This window comes from Bombina bombina, chromosome 4, assembly GCF_027579735.1.
Source record: "Bombina bombina isolate aBomBom1 chromosome 4, aBomBom1.pri, whole genome shotgun sequence".
NCBI classification, from domain to species: Eukaryota; Metazoa; Chordata; class Amphibia; order Anura; family Bombinatoridae; genus Bombina; species Bombina bombina.
This window is the reverse complement of record NC_069502.1, coordinates 748,744,812-748,763,251: the sequence shown is the minus strand read 5'-3', so window position 1 is coordinate 748,763,251 and position 18,440 is coordinate 748,744,812. Positions and strand designations below refer to the sequence as shown.

The following is an 18,440-nucleotide window of genomic DNA, read 5'->3' as shown; positions in this document are numbered from 1 at the left end:
AAATTTGCTTCATTTTGTTTGTATCCTTTGTTTGATAAGCAGCAATGCACTGCTGGGAGCTAGCTGAACACATATGGTGAGCCAATGACACAAGGTATATATGTGCAGTGACTGACAGTAGCTAGCTCCCAGTTTCAAAATTTGCCTCCATTTTCCTGGCCCATGTATCATGGAACAGTCATCAGCCAATCACAGACTCATATACAAATACACTGTGAATGCTTGCACATGCTGCATAGAAGCTTTTCAGTAAAATAAGTAAAAAGGATATTGTTGAATAATATGCAGCGCATTTTCAGGATTTAATATCACATGGTACGGAACATAATTCACAGAAGAGTTCAACCTATAAAAAAAAATAATTGAAAAACATGAATGGCTTGTACAAGTTTTTAAATCAGTAATACAGAATATATCTAGAGTAAACTAAACAGAGGACTGAACCAATTCAGGAGCGTGCTCACACGTGTGTGTTTCTTTAAATTCCCCTATAAATTTGCTATCATGTGCTTGAATTGCATTTTCATGTAACAGACACAGAAAAGTATAAATTCTCTCTCAGACCCTACTTTTTTTTTAACCCTCATAAGTGTTAAATGACCAATAAATATAGTAAATTTGGATAATCAACAAATACATAAAAAAGACTGTCTGAACTTCAAATGAGTAGTAATTTTTTTTTCTGAGAAATGTCATTATTATGTCTATTTCCACTCCTCCTGTTTCATGTGACAGGCATCAGCCAATCACAAATGCATATACCTATGTTCTGCGAGTTTTTTGCACATGCTCAGTAGGAGATGGTGACTCAAAAAGTGTAAATATAAAAAGACATTTTGTTTATGGAACAAAATTGAAAAGTTGCTCTGTCTGAATCATGAAAGTTTAATTTCGACTTGAGTGTCCCTTTAATAAACAGAACCAAGTCTCCCTCTATACTTCTGCTAAACTGAAGACAACTCACAAGTCTGCACAGCTGAGTGACTGGTGTTTCTTCAGCATTAAAGGGATACTGAACCCAATTTTTTACTTTCATGATTCAGATAGAGCAAGCAAATTTAAACAACTTTCTAATTTACTCCTATTGCCAATTTGTCGTTGTTCTCTTGGTATCGTTATTTGAAAAAGCAGGAATGTAAGCATAGGAGCCGGACCATTTTTTGTTCAGCAACTGGGTAGCGCTTGCTGATTGGTGCTAAAAATTTGGGTTCAGTATCCCTTTAAATAATATTAGGATTAAATACAAAAAACATTCTGTTTGATGAAAGATGCTACTAGTTGCTTCTGCTTACAACTCTCCTTTAAATTTGAAAACTAACAGAATTTGTAAGTCCTCCAACAAGTATATCAACATTAGGTAGTAACATACCTAAAATAAGTTAAAAAAAGAGAAAATACCTGAAGGTGGAGTCAAATTGTAAAATTAATTATTTGCGTAATAATCTAAAGTATAGCTAAAGGACTTTTCAATACAATAGAATTGCATAACTAATAAGTGCATAATAAAAAATACAATGCATTGCTACATACTTTGAATTTCAAATAAGCAGTATCATGTGACAGCCATCAGCCAATCACAGACTAGAATACATATACACTGGTGAACTGTTTGTGCAATGCCGCCCCGTGCAGTTTCACAATCAATCGACCGCTAGCAGGGGGTGTCAATCAACCCGATCGTAGACGATCGGGCGGATTGATGTCTGCAGCCTCAGAGGCAGCGGATGAATTAAGGAGCAGCAGTCTTAAAGGGACACTGAACCCAAATATTTTCTTTCCTGGTTCAGATAGAGCATGCAATTTTAAACAACTTTCTAATTTACTTCTATTATCAATTTTTCTTCATTCTCTTGCTATCTTTATTTGAAAAAGAAGGCATCTAAGCTAAGGAACCAGCACATTTTTGATTTAGACCATGGACAGCACTTGTTTATTGGTGCAATCCAATCAGCACGGACAACCCAGGTTGTTCACCAAAAATGGGCCGGCATCTAAACTTACATTCTTGCTTTTCAAATAAACATACCAAGAGAATGAAGAAAATTTGATAATAGGAATAAATTAGAAAGTTGCTTAAAATTGCATGCACTATCTGAATCACGAAAGAAAAAATTTGGGTTCAGTGTCCCTTTAAGACCGCTGCTTCTTAACTGCTGTTTCCGGCAAGCCTGAAGGCTCACGTGGAAACAGCTGCATTGGGGCCAATTGACAGCTCCTTAAATCAGCCCCTAAGTGCTATTACATTGTCCTTTTATCATGCATTTGTTGTTTATGCAAATCTACTGTATTTACTGGTCCTTTAAACAAATCCTCTTAGCTCCCATTTCTTAAAGGGACAGTGTACTGTAAAGTTGGTCTCCACTTAATGTGTTCCCAATAACTTGTTATACCAGATGCAGAATGTAAAATACTATATGAGAAATTGATTCTTTAGGTATATTTGTTATATGAAATAGTTGTTTCTGTTCATTTAAACCACAACCCAGTGAAATGGGCTGAGCTTGCAGGGAGAGCAGACCTCATTAGCTCATCTCTCTATTTGTACACCAAATCCTATTTATCTCTCTCTATACACAGTGAAACGAATACTTTGGACCTGATGATCTAAAGCTCTTTTCTTTGGCGAGATGATCTAAGAAGCTGCTAGCTGTTTATCTTATTATGCAGAGAGTTATGTATGTAAAGGAGAGACACCTACATTACAATATAATTCTTAAAAATATATATATATATATATATATATATATATATATATATATATATATATATATATATATATATATATATTTTGAGTGATTTATTTCCATACTGGCAAGATTTTCATCATCAGGCCCTTAGAGAGAACAAATGAAAATTAACATTTTAGTTCCTCCCTGTCTCCCCTCACTGGGAGCTTTATTTTTTCCTAAACCTTCTTGTTTACATAACTTTTCTATAACCAGTACTTAAGTATTGATATTGTCCGTATAGATTAGGATGCAGCAGGCAAAATCAGCAATTTCAAATGACAAAACCAAGGTAAAGGAGCTGTTTGTAAACAGCTGAATACGCTCTGCTGAAGTTAAACTAGGTAATTGGGAACATATTAAAAAGGGGGGGGGGGAATCACAGAAAATTGTCCCTTTAATTGAATTTTGGATAGTGAAATATGCAAGCAGGAAGTTTAAATATCTTTTTATATCCATCCCCTGTGAATTATCTAAATCTTGCAATCCCAACTCAACAGCCCATTGAGTCAGAGAAATTAAAGGGATATAAAAACCCTTATTTTTTTCCTTTCATGATTTAGATAGAGCAGCAAATTAAAGCAACTTTCTCATTTACTCCTATTCTTCGTTTCTTTGGTATCTTTATTTGAATAGCAGGAATGTAAGCTTAGGAGCCAGGCCATTTTTGGTTCAGACCCTAATTGGTGGCTTACCCTGTTTTTGCAACAATGTTGTTCTCTTACATTTTTTTTTTTTTTTTTGTCTAACCCCAATTTCTTCTTTTATTTTCACAGACAGGTGGTCACACGTCAGCACATCTTGTTCATTATCAAAGCTGCACTTCCATTTTGTTAAAGGGTACCCTACATTTTTCTCCCATCTAATTTTTTCACAATTAGCCATTTAACCTGCTGGAGTGTATTAAATTGTTTACTAATAGCTCCTTTTTCTTTATATCAGCATTTGAAATAGCTGTTGTTGCCTATGGTATCCCTACTTATACTCAAGTTCCTATACTTAAAGGGACATTAAAACCAAATTATTTATTTCATGATTTAGAAAGAGTATGTATTTTTAAACGCCTTTCTAATTTACCTCTATTATCTAATTTGCTTCATTATCTTGATATCCTTTGCTGTAAAGCATATCTAGATATCTAGATAGGTTTAGTAGCTGCTGATTGGTGGCTGCACATAGATGACACGTGTGATTGGCTCGCCCATGTGCATTGCTGTTTCTTCAACAAAGGATACCTAAACAATAACGCAAATTAGATAATAGAAGTAAATTGGAATGTGGTTTGAAATTGTATTCTCTATCTGAATCATGAAAGAAATGTTTTGGGTTTAGTGTCCTTTTAAGTATAGGTTATAAAAAAGGCTGTGTAAACATAGTCAGCAGAAAGAATTACACTCCCAGTGTGAGATATGAGAGTGATACAATGTTCATTTTCAATTGTTCTCTCTAATAGCCTGATGAACACAAGCTCTTAGCTTAGGTGATATGATCTAAAATGATCCTTCGACATGGCTATATTTCACTGGACTTGTCTCTCCTTTACATACAGAAATGCAGTGAACACCCCTTGGAGAAGTACAGCAAAATCTGCTTGACATGAGAGTTCTGCTGCATTTACATTTTGTGCTATGTCTTTTATATTACTTTATTACATTTAAACTTTTCACTTTCTATTTAGTATTTTATTTTGTGTACAGCAGTTTGTTTAGGATTGTGATTTTACAAATTCCGATTATGTTTTTATGAATTAGATTGTACTTTGCATTTCTTCTATTTAAAATAAAACGGAAAATCTGTCAGCTTCAGTTTCCCAGACAACTTCATTACTTTCTATGGGCCAGATAATCAAAGATTCTCTCGTTTGGAGAGAAATTACAGTGTAGACTTCACAGGGGCTGAACTCACTGAATTTTCTTAGAAAAAGCATGGCACCTGGAAGTCCCTGATTGATGAGAGATACACTCCTCCCTAGAAAGTAATGAAGCTTTCTGTAAAAGAATATTTCAAATGGGAGACAGAAGCTAACTGGAGAAAACCTGGGGTGGTTATAAAGGTTCAGTTTCCTTCAATTACAAATTAAACTGAAATGTTTTCACTACAATTTAACCTGCATTTGCCTCTTGATTAGCATATATTACTTTTCTGTTAGTTAAAATAAGTGTATTGTGAATTCTGAGCAAACTTCACCTGCATAGAGCTGTTGAGTTAAATCAGTAAGACCAGCATGTTTAAAATGCTTACATCAAGACAACAAGACTTGTGAAAGAGCTTCAGACATACCGTGGGAACTCCCCTGTTCATCCAAGGGATTTGCCCTGTCCCTCCCATTTTCTGAAAATGTCAGTTTTAGTTTACAATGGAGCAAATACAAAGTGCAATGTAATTTTCAAAGGATACACAGAAATATATGTTTGATCCTAATTTATTAAAGAAACACAGAAACTTTCAAAACAGTTTCAGAAGTTGTAAAATCACTGCTGGATCTAAATATATTAAAATAGAAAATAAAAAGTGCAAAGCTTAAATGCTCTAATACTGAAATGAACCAATCTGAAGTGTACATTAATATAAAATACAAAGCACAAAGTGTAAGTGTAACAAAACTCTCATATCATATGCTATATAGCACTGGACTTGTCTCCCCTTCACATACAGATATGAGAGAGATCTTGCAGTGTTGGAGAATTCAGCCCTTTTTCTTTTGAGTATTCAGTGAGTAAAGCCCCTGTGAAGTCTGGACTACAATTTCTCTCCAAGCTGGAGAATCCTTTGATCATCAGGCCCTAATTATTTTGCTTTGGTGTAGAGATAGAAATAAGATATGGAAGCATGTGTATGTACAGAAAGTGATAAAACAAGTAGATCTGATTTAAAAAGTTAAAGAACAAAAACAGCTATTTCATATAAAAAATAAAGCTAAAAAAGGAAGCCAGCTATTTCATATGCAAAAATAAAACTAAATAAGAACATTATCATACATTTTATACTCTGCAGCTGGTATAAGAAGTCATTGGAAACAAGTGAAAAACATTTTTTTCAGTACACTGTCCCTGTAGTGACAGGTTTGTACAGAACACACAATTATATACACATACATAAATATACAACAGAAACGGATACACACACTAACTTTTAGGTCCCTGTAAGAAATAAATTCTAAAAATACAATATCATACAGTGTTTTCCACTCCTCTTTATAAGATACATATAATGAATACAACATTTAAAAAAAAAAAAAAAAAAACAACAACCTTACTTTCTCAGAGTTTCCACAACAGAAATAGATTTTGACATTCCTTCTTTGCTTTCGCTATGCAAAACTTGTCTGTGAAGATTGCTCCTTTCAACCACATCATAATCCAATAATCCCAAACGTCCTTTGTAAAAAAAATAAAAATGTAAAATAACAAAAAACACACACAATGAAAAAGTATTGCCAAAAAAAATAAAAATAAAAATATTATAATTATTATTTTTAAATGACAAGGGTTATGCACAGGACATAATATCATAATATGACATTTCAAAATAATATCAAAGAGGGTAGTAGCAGACCTACTCAACAGAGGGCCCTGGTGCCAATTTTTGATCTGGGCCCCCCAAAGGTAAGTTAGTAGTAAGCAATAGCAATAATATACATGCTGTTCTGTATAAATATTTCAAGGATATATATATATATAAACACTGCACTAATAAAAGGCTCCCATGCAATAGGATTATACACATTCTGCACACGCCTATGTATAGACTGGATGCTATGGGCCCCCTCAGTATTTGGGGCCTGGTGTCACTGTTTCTGCTGCACCAATGGTAGTTCCGCCCCTGAAAAGAGGGCATAATTGACAAATGCTATTTAAAGCATCAATATACCATGATAGCATATATTTATTTATGCTGCACTTTATTAGCTACTAAACAGTGATTGCTTGTATCACATCTTATTTACATATAGCCTCAGATTGCCTAAAGCATAAAAAGATAATATAAGTATACAGGGTATGACATTTGACTGCTCTACATTTGCAACTACTATTCTTATTTAGCTATCATTTTATTTAGAAATATTTTACAGTGCTGTTCTTAATTTCCAATATATACACTGATCAGCCACAACACTGACAGGTGAAGTGAATAACATTGATTATACCGTCACAATGGCACCTGTCAAGGGGTGGGATATATTAGGCAGCAAGTGAACGGTCTGTTTTTGAATTTCATGAGTTGATAGCAGAAACATGGGCAAGTGAAATGATCTGAGTGACAAGGGCCAAATAGTGATGGATAGAGCCTCTCCAAAACGGCAAGTCTTGTGAGGTGTTCACAGTATGCAGTGGTTAGAACCTACCAGAAATGGTGCAAGGAAGGACAACCCATGAACCAGCGTCAGGGTCATGGGTGCCCAAGGCTCTCTGATGCACGAGGGGAACGAAGACTCGCCCGTCTGGTCCGATCACACAGAGGAGCTACTGTAGCTGAAATTGCTAAAAAAAAATAATGCTGGCCATGATAGAAAGGTGTCAGAACACATAGTGCATTGCAGTTTGCTGTGTGCAGACCGGTCAGAGTGCCCATGATGATCCCTGTTCACCGCCAAAAGCGCATTAAATGGGGATGTGAGCATCAGAACTAGACCATGGAGCAATGGAAGAAGGTTGCCTGATCAAATTAATCATGTTTTCTTTTAGAGCAGATGGATGGCTGGGTGCATGTGCGTTGTTTACCTGGGGAAGAGATGGCAGCAGGATGCACTATGGGAAGAAGGCAGGAAGGCGGAGGCAGTTTTATGCTCTGTACAATGTTCTGCTGGGAAATCTTGGGTCCTGGCATTCATATGGATGTTACTTTGACATGTACCACCTACCTAGAGATTGTTGCAGACCACGTACTTTATGGCAATGGCCTCTTTCAGCAAGATTATGCACACTGCCACATTGCAAAAATTGTTCAGTAATGGTTTGAGGAACATGACAAAGAGTTCAAAGTGTTGCCTTGGCCCCCAAATTAGCCAGATCTCAGTTCGATTGAGCTGTGGGATGTGCTGGAACAACAAATTCGAACCATGGAGGTCTCACCTCGAAACTTCCAGAACTTAAAGGATCTACTGTTAATATCTTGGTGCCAGATACCACAGGACACGTTCAGAGGTCTTGGGGAGTCCATGCCTTGACGCATCAGAGCTGTTTTGGCAGCACGAGGGGGGCCTACACACAATATTAGGCAGGTGGTTTTAATGTTGTGGCTGATCAGTGTAAGTTCATATAAAAATGTTTTGATTTTTAACAGAATACTAACATAAAAAATGTTTTATTACAAACGCCTAATCCCTAGATTCTGGAAAAAAACAGCAAGTCCCTACACCTCAAATGTGGATACATGAAGTCGACTTTGTTTTATCACTCGAGAAAATTCACTATAGTCACCATGGTAAGGCAGACTTCATACTAGATATAATTTTTATCTGGGAACAGAGAGAACATAAGGAATAAACATTACTTTTCCAACACAGTCGAGCACCTATGCTACACCTCATATTACCTACCTCCTTTTCTAATAGTTTGGATCCCTTTCCCCTTTTCTCCCTCTTTCCCCTTTTCTTTATTCCTATCCCCTCCCTTTTGTTTCTTTATAGGCTTAACTCCTTTTGGGCCTCATAAGCTGTCAACAAATGCAAGAAAATATCGAAAGCTATCCTTGTCTCTATATTTTCCTTTCTCGTTTGTGAGAGTCCTTGAGGACCTTGCTACCCTGTGAGCAGTTTTAATTGACTGCACATTGAAATATACCAACTTATGGTTTCCTAAATGGACGATACTGCTCAAGGAGTGAAGACGTAGGTTTCTTACATGGACCAAGACTGCTGCTAAGAGACCTTTCTACTCTTCTTTCTTCTTGTTTAATATGATTTGTTGAACCCTGTTGGGGTTTAATTACTGTTATCTTTTTCATATACATGTTGTAAACCTTGACAAAATTAATAAAAATATTTAATTATATAAACAAAAAAAGTATGTTTTAATATAACTGTTTACATATTTAACAAAATAAGTTAGTCTGAAATGTCAATGTTTTTATCTTTTCTTATTTGGACGTAAAATGTATTTTTTAATAATTAAAACAGTACTTTCAACATAAAATAGAGCAGGTAAAATTCTTACGACCAGTAATACATTCTACCAGTGTGCTTCTGCAATTTTACATTGTATTTTGGAAAGTATGTAGTAGAAAAAGGTTGTCAAAAGTACAATATTTCCATTTTTTTTTGCAGTTGACAAGATCCAGATTTAACAACGGTTCAAAAATATACATATTGATTAATTGAAGAATATGAAATAACAATCAAGCATAGGCATTTTATTTGCTAGAAGCTAGATAATATACAAGTGTGTGTTAAAAGGACATGAAAACTCTAATATTCTTTCATGATTCAGAAAGAGCCTGCAATTGTAAACAACTTTCTAATTAATTGCTATTATCACATGGTCTTTGTTCTCTTGGTATCTTTTGCTGAAAAGCAGAGACCTAAGATCAGGAGCGTGCATTTGTCTGGATCACTACATTTGTTATTCATTCGCAAGAGCACTATTTTCCTGCCATGTAATGCTCCAGATGCCTACCTAGGTATCTCGTCAACAAAGAATACCATGGGGAAGAAACAAAATGTGATAACAGAAGTAAATTTGAAACCTTTTAAAAAAATTGTTTGCTCTGTCTGAACCATGAAAGAAAATATCTGGGTTTCATATCCCTTTAAAGTGAATGTAAATTTTGATGCTAAAGTGCCCGGTTTTTAAAAATTAGATTAAACACAGGGGCACTTTAATTCATCAAAATTTACATTTCACTCGTGTTGTGAAAAAATACTTACCTTTTAAACTTGACTGCTGCTCCAGCTTCCCCCGGTCGTCACAAGCCATTTCTTACGTCAGAAATGATGGATCGGTCATCCTCCAATCACGGCTTCCCCCCGGGGAATCAGTGTCTGATTCAACGCCGTGATTGGAGGAAGCCGGATTCCTCATTTTAGACCCTGGAGGAGGCTTTGCGACGGGCGGAGGAAGCTGGAGCGGCTGTCAAGATTAAAAGGTACGTTTTTTTCACAACACGAGTGAAATGTAAATTTTGATGAATTAAAGTGCCCCTGTTTTTAATCGAATTTTTAAAAATTGGGCACTTTAGCATCAAAATTTACATTCACTTTAAGTAATGACATACTGAATTGTGATAGACCTACAAACACAATAAATGTTTTAAAAGCATTTAAAGCTGTCACTTTATGATTCTTTTAAAAACCTATATTTTTTTGGGGGGGGGTTAATATCTTATCCCCTTTAATTGTGTCAAGTTAGAGTTAGCTGTCAATTAGTAAGCCCACAGCTCTAAGCAATCACGTAGCTCATTTAAGCAATTTGCTGCATTTTTCAAAAGTACTTCTGTTACACAATTTGCTTTTTTGGACTCTCTAAAAAGCATGGGTCAAGCACTTTTTTTAAAAAAAGCAAGAGGTGTTTAAATGTCCTTTAAATAGAGGGGGAATCCTTAATGATTTAAATTTAATGGCAATATGATTTGGGGGCTCACATTTTTATCATTTCCTTGAACTAAAGATTGATGGTTGATTTTATGGAGATTTATTTCATTACAACATACCTAGGTTAGTTTATGATGGATTTTACAGAGGGCCCTGGTGCAAAAATATTTGGGGGCCTCAACGGTAACTTGGGTAGTTCCACACCTGCCAAAGATCATCAGTGAGAAGAAAAAGTTAACTTATAAATATATGCCCTAACTTACCTATACCAGATGCAGCTAAGTATTGTGCAACAGGACATCCTAAACCTCCGCAGCCTACCACCAACACAGATGACTTTGAAAGATTTAATTGACCTGCAAAAATAAAAGTTATTATTTTATTAAAGTGGATAAAATTACACCTGAGAGGATAACTGGATAAACTATGGTCTTTTGCACACATTTACTTTCCATTATCAATTTGTGTTTTTTTATATTCACACTTTCTGTGGCACGAGCTGATGGCTATCAAATGATATGGGGGGGGGGAAAATTTAAACTAATTTATAAATTGGCCTAATAAAAAAAAAATGTACTGCTCATTTAAAATGCAGAGTAAGTGCTATTTCATTGTTTGCTTGTTTTGTTTTATTATGCCCCATGTTCCACTGTATTTAATAAGTAGAAAGCTGCATGAAAACCTTTGTTCAAGCCACAAATGGATTTCTTATACGCTCTGCAGAGCCTTGGAACGCACAGATGCTTCCGGTATCGCTGTATATAAAATAAGTGTAAAACAGTGTTTACAAAACTATTAAGTGATTTAAAAAGTGAATTCCTCAGTGGTGTCAAGAGACAAGAGTTAAAATTGAAACTAGCCTTCTTGCAAGCCTATTCCAACCTATTGGATCATCTATGTTCTGTTGCATTATGTTGTCAAGTAAGTTACCATGGCAACGTATATACAACTGGCTATACATACGATCCAGCTTGTGTAACAAGCAATTCACATCACATACAGTGTGTAATAACTAGTGAGGAAAATGTTATAACATAAGTTTCATTGTCAAAAAAAAAACAAAGATTTGTTTAGACTCAAGAGAGACTGTAATGTTGCTATAGCAACGTATATACTGTACAACACCAAGTGCGTAAATAGACACATATCTCACTTTGTGAGCATAAAACTATATATACATATAATACACATTATGGACTGGTAGTTCTGCATCTCCTCATGCACCAGCGTTTATAGACAGTTCATGTAATGGGTGGCCTCGGATCTTCATTTTAGTATAGCTTCATCATTCATAAAGATTTTCATATACATCCACTCAGAGAGTATAGATCCTGTCCAGATTCAAAAGGTGGCCTCATCTGATATATAGGTGACTACCAATGTAGGATATGTGGGCTCATAGATGTCTCTGATTGCAGATGTTCTCCGCAACACAGAGTCACCTTGTGACACTTGAGTGAATTTACGGCACCCTAGGGTGTTGCTAAATCACTCTTGCCAATCGGCTCCACCCCAGATGTGTGATAGATATCTAAATTAGCCATTTGGAATCTGGTATGGAGTTAAGACTACCTGGAGCAATAGTCCCCAATCTGTAAATCCATTGGGCTTCTCAGGTGAGTAGGAGTCTTTCCCTGTCTCCTCCCCTGTCCAGTTTGGGTATATGGTCAATTAATATATCTGATGGAGGCAATGGGATGTGCCATGTCCGCATAATGTCGTGCCACAGGTTGATCTGATTGTCCTTTCCCCAATGTCTGCCTAATTGCCAACCAGTGGTTCGCCATCCGCTCTGAGCGTGCCTTTTGTTTTCTCCACATAATATTTGACGCAGGGACAGACCAACAGGATATACTGCAGTGTGTAGTGTATATAACATTTTTGAGCACAAAATTCCCATAAATTCACATATATAATGCATTGAAATAACCAAGGCACAATCCATCCAGCTACCTTCTACTTATGAATGTTCATTGTTCAGTGAACTAAAAAAAGTAGAGTATTCTTATAACAATCACTAATACGTGGGTCTGATCTGAGCATGTCTATTACTGCTGACCAAAAAAAAAATTCTGATATGCTGGTTAATAGTAGAAAATTACTTACCCTTAACACCAAATTCTGGTAAAACCAGTTGTCTGCTATATCTTAAAATGTCTGGGTTACTAAGACAGTTTTTGGCAATTGTTGACAAGTTTTCAAATGGATCATGCAAGACAGGCAATGCAGAACTTGAACAAGCCTAGTGGAAAACATAAAACAAAACAAAGAGGTAAAGAAACTGGATATTACAGGAAAAGAGACATAAAAAAATGCCCAATTTAATTTTACTATCAAATTGACTTTGTTCTCTTGGTATCCTTTATTAAAAAGAATACCCAGCAAAGAACTACTGTGAGCTAGCGGGAGAATGTTGGCTACACACATATGCCTCTTGTATTTGGCTTACCAGATGTCCAAAGCTAGCTTCCATTAGTGCACTGCTGCTCTGGAGCTATCTGCACATTTTTATATATTTTTTGCACTTTTATATATTTTCTTAATGCAATTTAGTCATTTGTTTTGCACAATTTTCCCTTCAGATCACATTATATCTGCTTATCATTATGTCTGATTTGGTAATATGCTTCAAAGCTAGGCGCTAATAATTACCTACCTCCTCATAGTCTTTCAGAGTTGGGTAGGTTAGGGAGCACTGGCATTTTTTGGGCATGATATTTAACATACCTCTCAACATTTCAAACTTCCAAAGAGAGCCAGCCTTTGGAAAATGTTTACTGATATTTATTAGTTAACTGCCAACTGCCTAGCTGTTAGGAAGCACTAGAGGAGAGCTTGTTTTCAAACTAGTCATATAACTTTAAAAATAATAATAATAATAATAATAATAAGTCCTGATATTATAACCTTATTATAACCTTCTTATCCACTATTTATACTTCTGACTCCTGGGGATCATTTTTATATCTTGATTACCCTAAATATTGGAACTTTTTCCGAGTTGTCTTTGAGCCAGTATACAGCGAGGCAACTGAGGCCTATATTAATTTTGCAGCCTTGTATCCAAGTCAACCTTCGCAACCACCATACAGCAGCTCCGGAGGATCGGGACTCGGATCAGGACTCTGCTTAGGAACAATTGCTTTTGCTTGTGCTGCTGTGGTGAGTGCTATACATAGTACTCTGAGAGGATTGCCTGCAAAAGCGTTATTTGATGACCTCACACAGCCTAATCAGTTCTGACCAACAGCCTGCAACAACTCCAAGTTTTCCTCCAGATAGCCAAATGTATACAACAAATTGGCATCTGCTTAATTCATTTACTTGTATGAACTTTATTCACAATCCAACTGAGGACTCTGCATTAGCCTGCTTCAAGCTGAGTGGCGTTAAAGGTCCCCATTTTGCCTTCTCTTCCTGTATTGGAGTCCGTCTACCTCACAAATCCGGGATGTGGAACCTACTCAGCAACTAAGAGTATAGTAGACCTAACCTATCCCAGCACGCTTTTTTCCTGGATCCGCTTCTCTCTGATGCGACAGGAGGACATAGACTTGGCCTGATTTAAAATCTTTCCTGTCTCAGACTTACAAACAACACATAGCTCCATTCAGCTGTTCCACTACCCTCTGCAAGCAAGTAACCTTCTGGGGGACAGTTTCCCACCACCCCAAGCTCATTCCATTATTTATAGATAGTCTCCCACACAACTTTCATTCTCCTGAAATGACAGATGCAAACACTTATCAACACATCCTCCCAATCACTCTATTTGTGTTTTGTTTTCATCTACACACCTCATACCACTAACATGAATCCAAATATGACCATACTGTTATTCGTGATAACCCTTTTCTCTCTCCAATTTTGTTCACATCACTACCGCTATAAGCACACAGCTCAAACTCGAAAACAAATTATCATACACCATGGCCTGCTCTGTTGCTGTAACTTATCTGCTGAGTGCTGGTGGAGAGTTATAAAAAATAGCCTTCCTACCCCCACCTCACAAAATTATAGAGTAGCCCATTCACTATATGACCAAACAAAAAATATGTACAAATTCCTATTCCTTATGTTATTTGCCCTCGCAAATTATGTAGAGTCTAACCCTGGTCCCCCAACAGATTCCATTCTTAACCTTACAGCTAAAAAAGGCCTCTCCTTTGTGCACTGTAATATCCGCAGCTTACTATAAAAAATTGATGCATTGCAAGCTTGGTGTTTACATTAAAAGCCCAAAATCATTGTGCTCTCGAGCTATCTGCACATTTTTATATATTTTTTGCACTTTTATATATTTTCTTAATGCAATTTAGTAATTTGTTTTGCACAATTTTCCCTTCAGATCATATTATATCTGCTTATCATTATGTCTGATTTGGGAATATGCTTCAAAGCTAGGAGATAATAATTACCTACCTCCCCATAGTCTTTCATAGTTGGGTAGGTTAGGGAGCACTGATATTTTTGGGGCATGATATTTAACATACATCTCAACATTTCAAACTTCCAAAGAGAGACACCCTTTGGAAAATGTTTACTGATATTTATTAGTTAACTGCCAACTGCCAAGCTCTTAGGAAGCACTAGAAGAGAGCTTGTTTTAAAACTAGTCATATAACTTTAAAAATAAGAAGAAGAAGTCCTGATATTATAACCTTCTTATAACCTTCTTATCCACTATTTATACTTCTGACTCCTGGGGATCATTTTTATATCTTGATTACCCTAAATATTGGAACTTTTTCGAGTTGTCTTTGAGCCAGTATACAGCGAGGCAACAGAGGCCTATATTATTTTTGCAGCCTTGTATCCAAGTCAACCTTCGCAACCACCATACAGCAGCTCCGGAGGATTGGGACTCGGATCAGGACTCTGCTTAGGAACAATTGCATTTGCTTGTGCTGCTGTGGTGAGTGCTATACATAGTACCCTGAGAGGATTGCCTGCAAAAGCATTATTTGACGACCTCACACAGCCTGATCAATTCTGACCAACAGCCTGCAACAACTCCAAGTTTTCCTCCAGATAGCTAAACTTATACAACAAATTTGCATCTGCTTAATTCATTTACTTGTATGAACTTTATTCACAATCCAACTGAGGACTCTGCGTTAGCCTGCTTCAAGCTGAGTGGCATTAACGGTTGTCATTTTGACTTCTCTTCCTGTATTGGAGTCCGTCTACCTCACAAATCCTGGATGTGGAACCTACTCAGCAAATAAGAGTATAGTAGACCTAACCTATCCCTATCCCAGCACGCTTTTTTCCTGGATCCGCTTCTCCCTGATGCGACTGGAGGACATAGACTTGGCCTGATTTAAAATCTTTCCTGTCTCAGACTTACAAACAACACATTGCTCCAGTCAGCTGTTTCACTGCCCTCTGCAAGCAAATAACCTTCTGGGGGACAGTTTCTCACCCACCCCAAGCTCATTCCCTTATTTATAGATAGTCTCCCACACAACTTTCATTCTCCTGAAATGACAGATGCAAACATTTATCAACACATCCTCCCAATCACTCTATTTGTGTTTTGTTTTCATCTACACACCTCATACCACTAACATGAATCCAAATATGACCATACTGTTATTCGTGATAACCCTTTTCTCTCTCCAATTTTGTTCACATAACTACCGCTATAACCACACACCTCAAACTGGAAAACAAATTATCATACATCATGGCCTGCTCTGTTGCTGTAACTTATCTGCTGAGTGCTGGTGGAGAGTTATAAAAAATAGCCTTCCTATACCCACCTCACAAAATTATAAAGTATCCCATTCACTATATGACCAAACAAAAAATACGTACAAATTCCTATTCCTTATGTTACTTGCCCTTGCAAATGATGTAGAGTCTAACCCTGGTCCCCCAACAGATTCCATTCTTAACCTTACAGCTAAAAAAAGGCCTCTCCTTTGTGCACTTTAATATCCGCAGCTTACTATCAAAAATTGATGCACTGCAAGCATGGTGTTCACATTAAAAGCCCAAAATCATTGTGTTCTCTGAATCGTGGCTAACTGTAAAAATACCTGACTCTGTCATTGCAATACATGGGTATTCTTGCTATAGAAATGACAGAGCAAAAAGAGGAGGCGGCATTGTAATTTATGTTGACAATTCCATAAAGTTCACTCCCTTACAAAACCTTAGCTCTCCTGCCACCTTTGATTTCCTTTCTGACAATTGCAGTAATCAATCATTGTTGCAGAATCTACCGCTCTCCTTAGTGAAACCATAGCTCAAAATCCAAAAAGTGAAATTTTGGTCTTTGGAGATTTTAATATTGATTGGCTGAATTCTAAAAAACATAATTTATGTAAGAATTTACCTGATAAATTCATTTCTTTCTTTTGGCAAGAGTCCATGAGCTAGTGACGTATGGGATATACATTCCTACCAGGAGGGGCAAAGTTTCCCAAACCTCAAAATGCCTATAAATACACCCCCCACCACATCCACAATTCAGTTTAACGACTAGCCAAGAAGTGGGGTGATAAGAAAGGAGCGAAAGCATCAACAAGGAATTGGAATAATTGTGCTTTATACAAAAAAATCATAACCACCATAAAAAGGGTGGGTCTCATGGACTCTTGCCAATATGAAAGAAATTAATTTATCAGGTAAATTCTTACATAAATTATGTTTGCTTTCATGTAATTGGCAAGAGTCCATTAGCTAGTGACGTATGGGATAGCAAATACCCAAGATGTGGAACTCCACGCAAGAGTCACTAGAAATGGAGGGATAAAAATAAAGACAGCCAATTCCGCTGAAAAATTAATCCACAACCCAAATCAAAAGTTTTAATAATGAAAAAAACTGAAAATATAAGCAGAAGAATCAAACTGAAACAGCTGCTTGAAGTACTTTTCTACCAAAAACTGCTTCTGAAGAGAAAACATCAAAATGATAGAATTTAGTAAAAGTATGCAAGGAAGACCAAGTTGCTGCTTTGCAAATCTGATCAACAGAAGCTTCATTCTTAAAAGCCCAGGAAGTAGAAACTGACCTAGTAGAATGAGCCGTAATCCTCTGAGGCGGGGGATCTACCCGACTCCAAGTAAGCATGATGAAACAAAAGCTTTAACCAAGATGCCAAAGAAATGGCAGAAGCCATCTGACCTTTCCTAGAACCAGAAAAAGATAACAAATAGACTAGAAGTCTTCCTGAAATCTTTAGTAGCTTCAACATAATATTTCAAAGCTCTTACCACATCCAAAAAATTCTTAGGATTAGGACACAAAGAAGGGACAACAATTTCTCTACTAATGTTGTTGGAGTTCACAACTTTAGGTAAAAATTTAAACGAAGTCCGCAAAACCGCCTTATCCTGATGAAAAATTAGAAAAGGAGACTCACAAGAAAGAGCAGATAATTCAGAAACTCTTCTAGCAGAAGAGATGGCCAAAAGGAACAATACTTTCCAAGAAAGTAATTTAATGTCCAGAGAATGCATAGGCTCAAACGGAGGAGCCTGTAAAGCCTTCAAAACCAAATTAAGACTCCAAGTAGGAGAAATTGATTTAATGACAGGCTTGATACGAACCAAAGCCTGTACAAAAACAATGAATATCAGAAAGTTTAGCAATTTTTCTGTGGAACAGAAAGAGCAGAGATTTGTCCTTACAAAGAACTTGCAAACAAACCCTTATCTAAACCATCCTGAAGAAACTGTAAAATTCTAAGAATTCTAAAAGAATGCCAAGAGAATTTATGAGAAGAGCATCATGAGATGTAAGTCTTCCAAACTCGATAATAAATCTTTCTAGACACAGATTTACGAGCCTGCAACATAATATTAATCACTGAGTCAGAGAAACCTCTATGACTAAGCACTAAGCGTTCAATTTCCATACCATCAAATTTAATGATTTGAGATCCTGATGGAAGAACGAACCTTGAGATATAAAGTCTGGCCTTAATAGAAGTGGCCAAGGTTGGTAACTGGACATCCGAACAAGATCCACATTCCAAAACCTGTGCGGCCATGCAGGAGCCACCAGCAGCACCAACGATTGTTCCATGATGATTTTGAAAATCACTCTTGGAAGAAGAATTAGAGGTGGAAAAATATAGGCAGGATGATAACTCCAAGGATCCGCCTGAGGATCCCTGGACCTGGATAGGTACCTGAGAAGTTTCTTGTTTAGATGAGATGCCATCAGATCTA

The 18,440-nt window shown here is 36.7% G+C and overlaps 1 protein-coding gene across 1 annotated transcript in view; it reads right to left on the bottom strand.

Moving 5' to 3' along the window:
* Positions 1-18,440, bottom strand: part of MOCS3 (molybdenum cofactor synthesis 3) — a 95,547-nt gene that overhangs the window by 64,733 nt on the left and 12,374 nt on the right. The window contains exons 2-5 of the mRNA XM_053711020.1: positions 12,361-12,496; positions 10,518-10,610; positions 5,983-6,103; positions 272-346 (exon numbers count right to left, since the gene is read on the bottom strand). Coding sequence (XP_053566995.1) covers positions 272-346; positions 5,983-6,103; positions 10,518-10,610; positions 12,361-12,496 — 425 coding nt within the window. The remainder of the gene's footprint in view (positions 1-271; positions 347-5,982; positions 6,104-10,517; positions 10,611-12,360; positions 12,497-18,440) is intronic.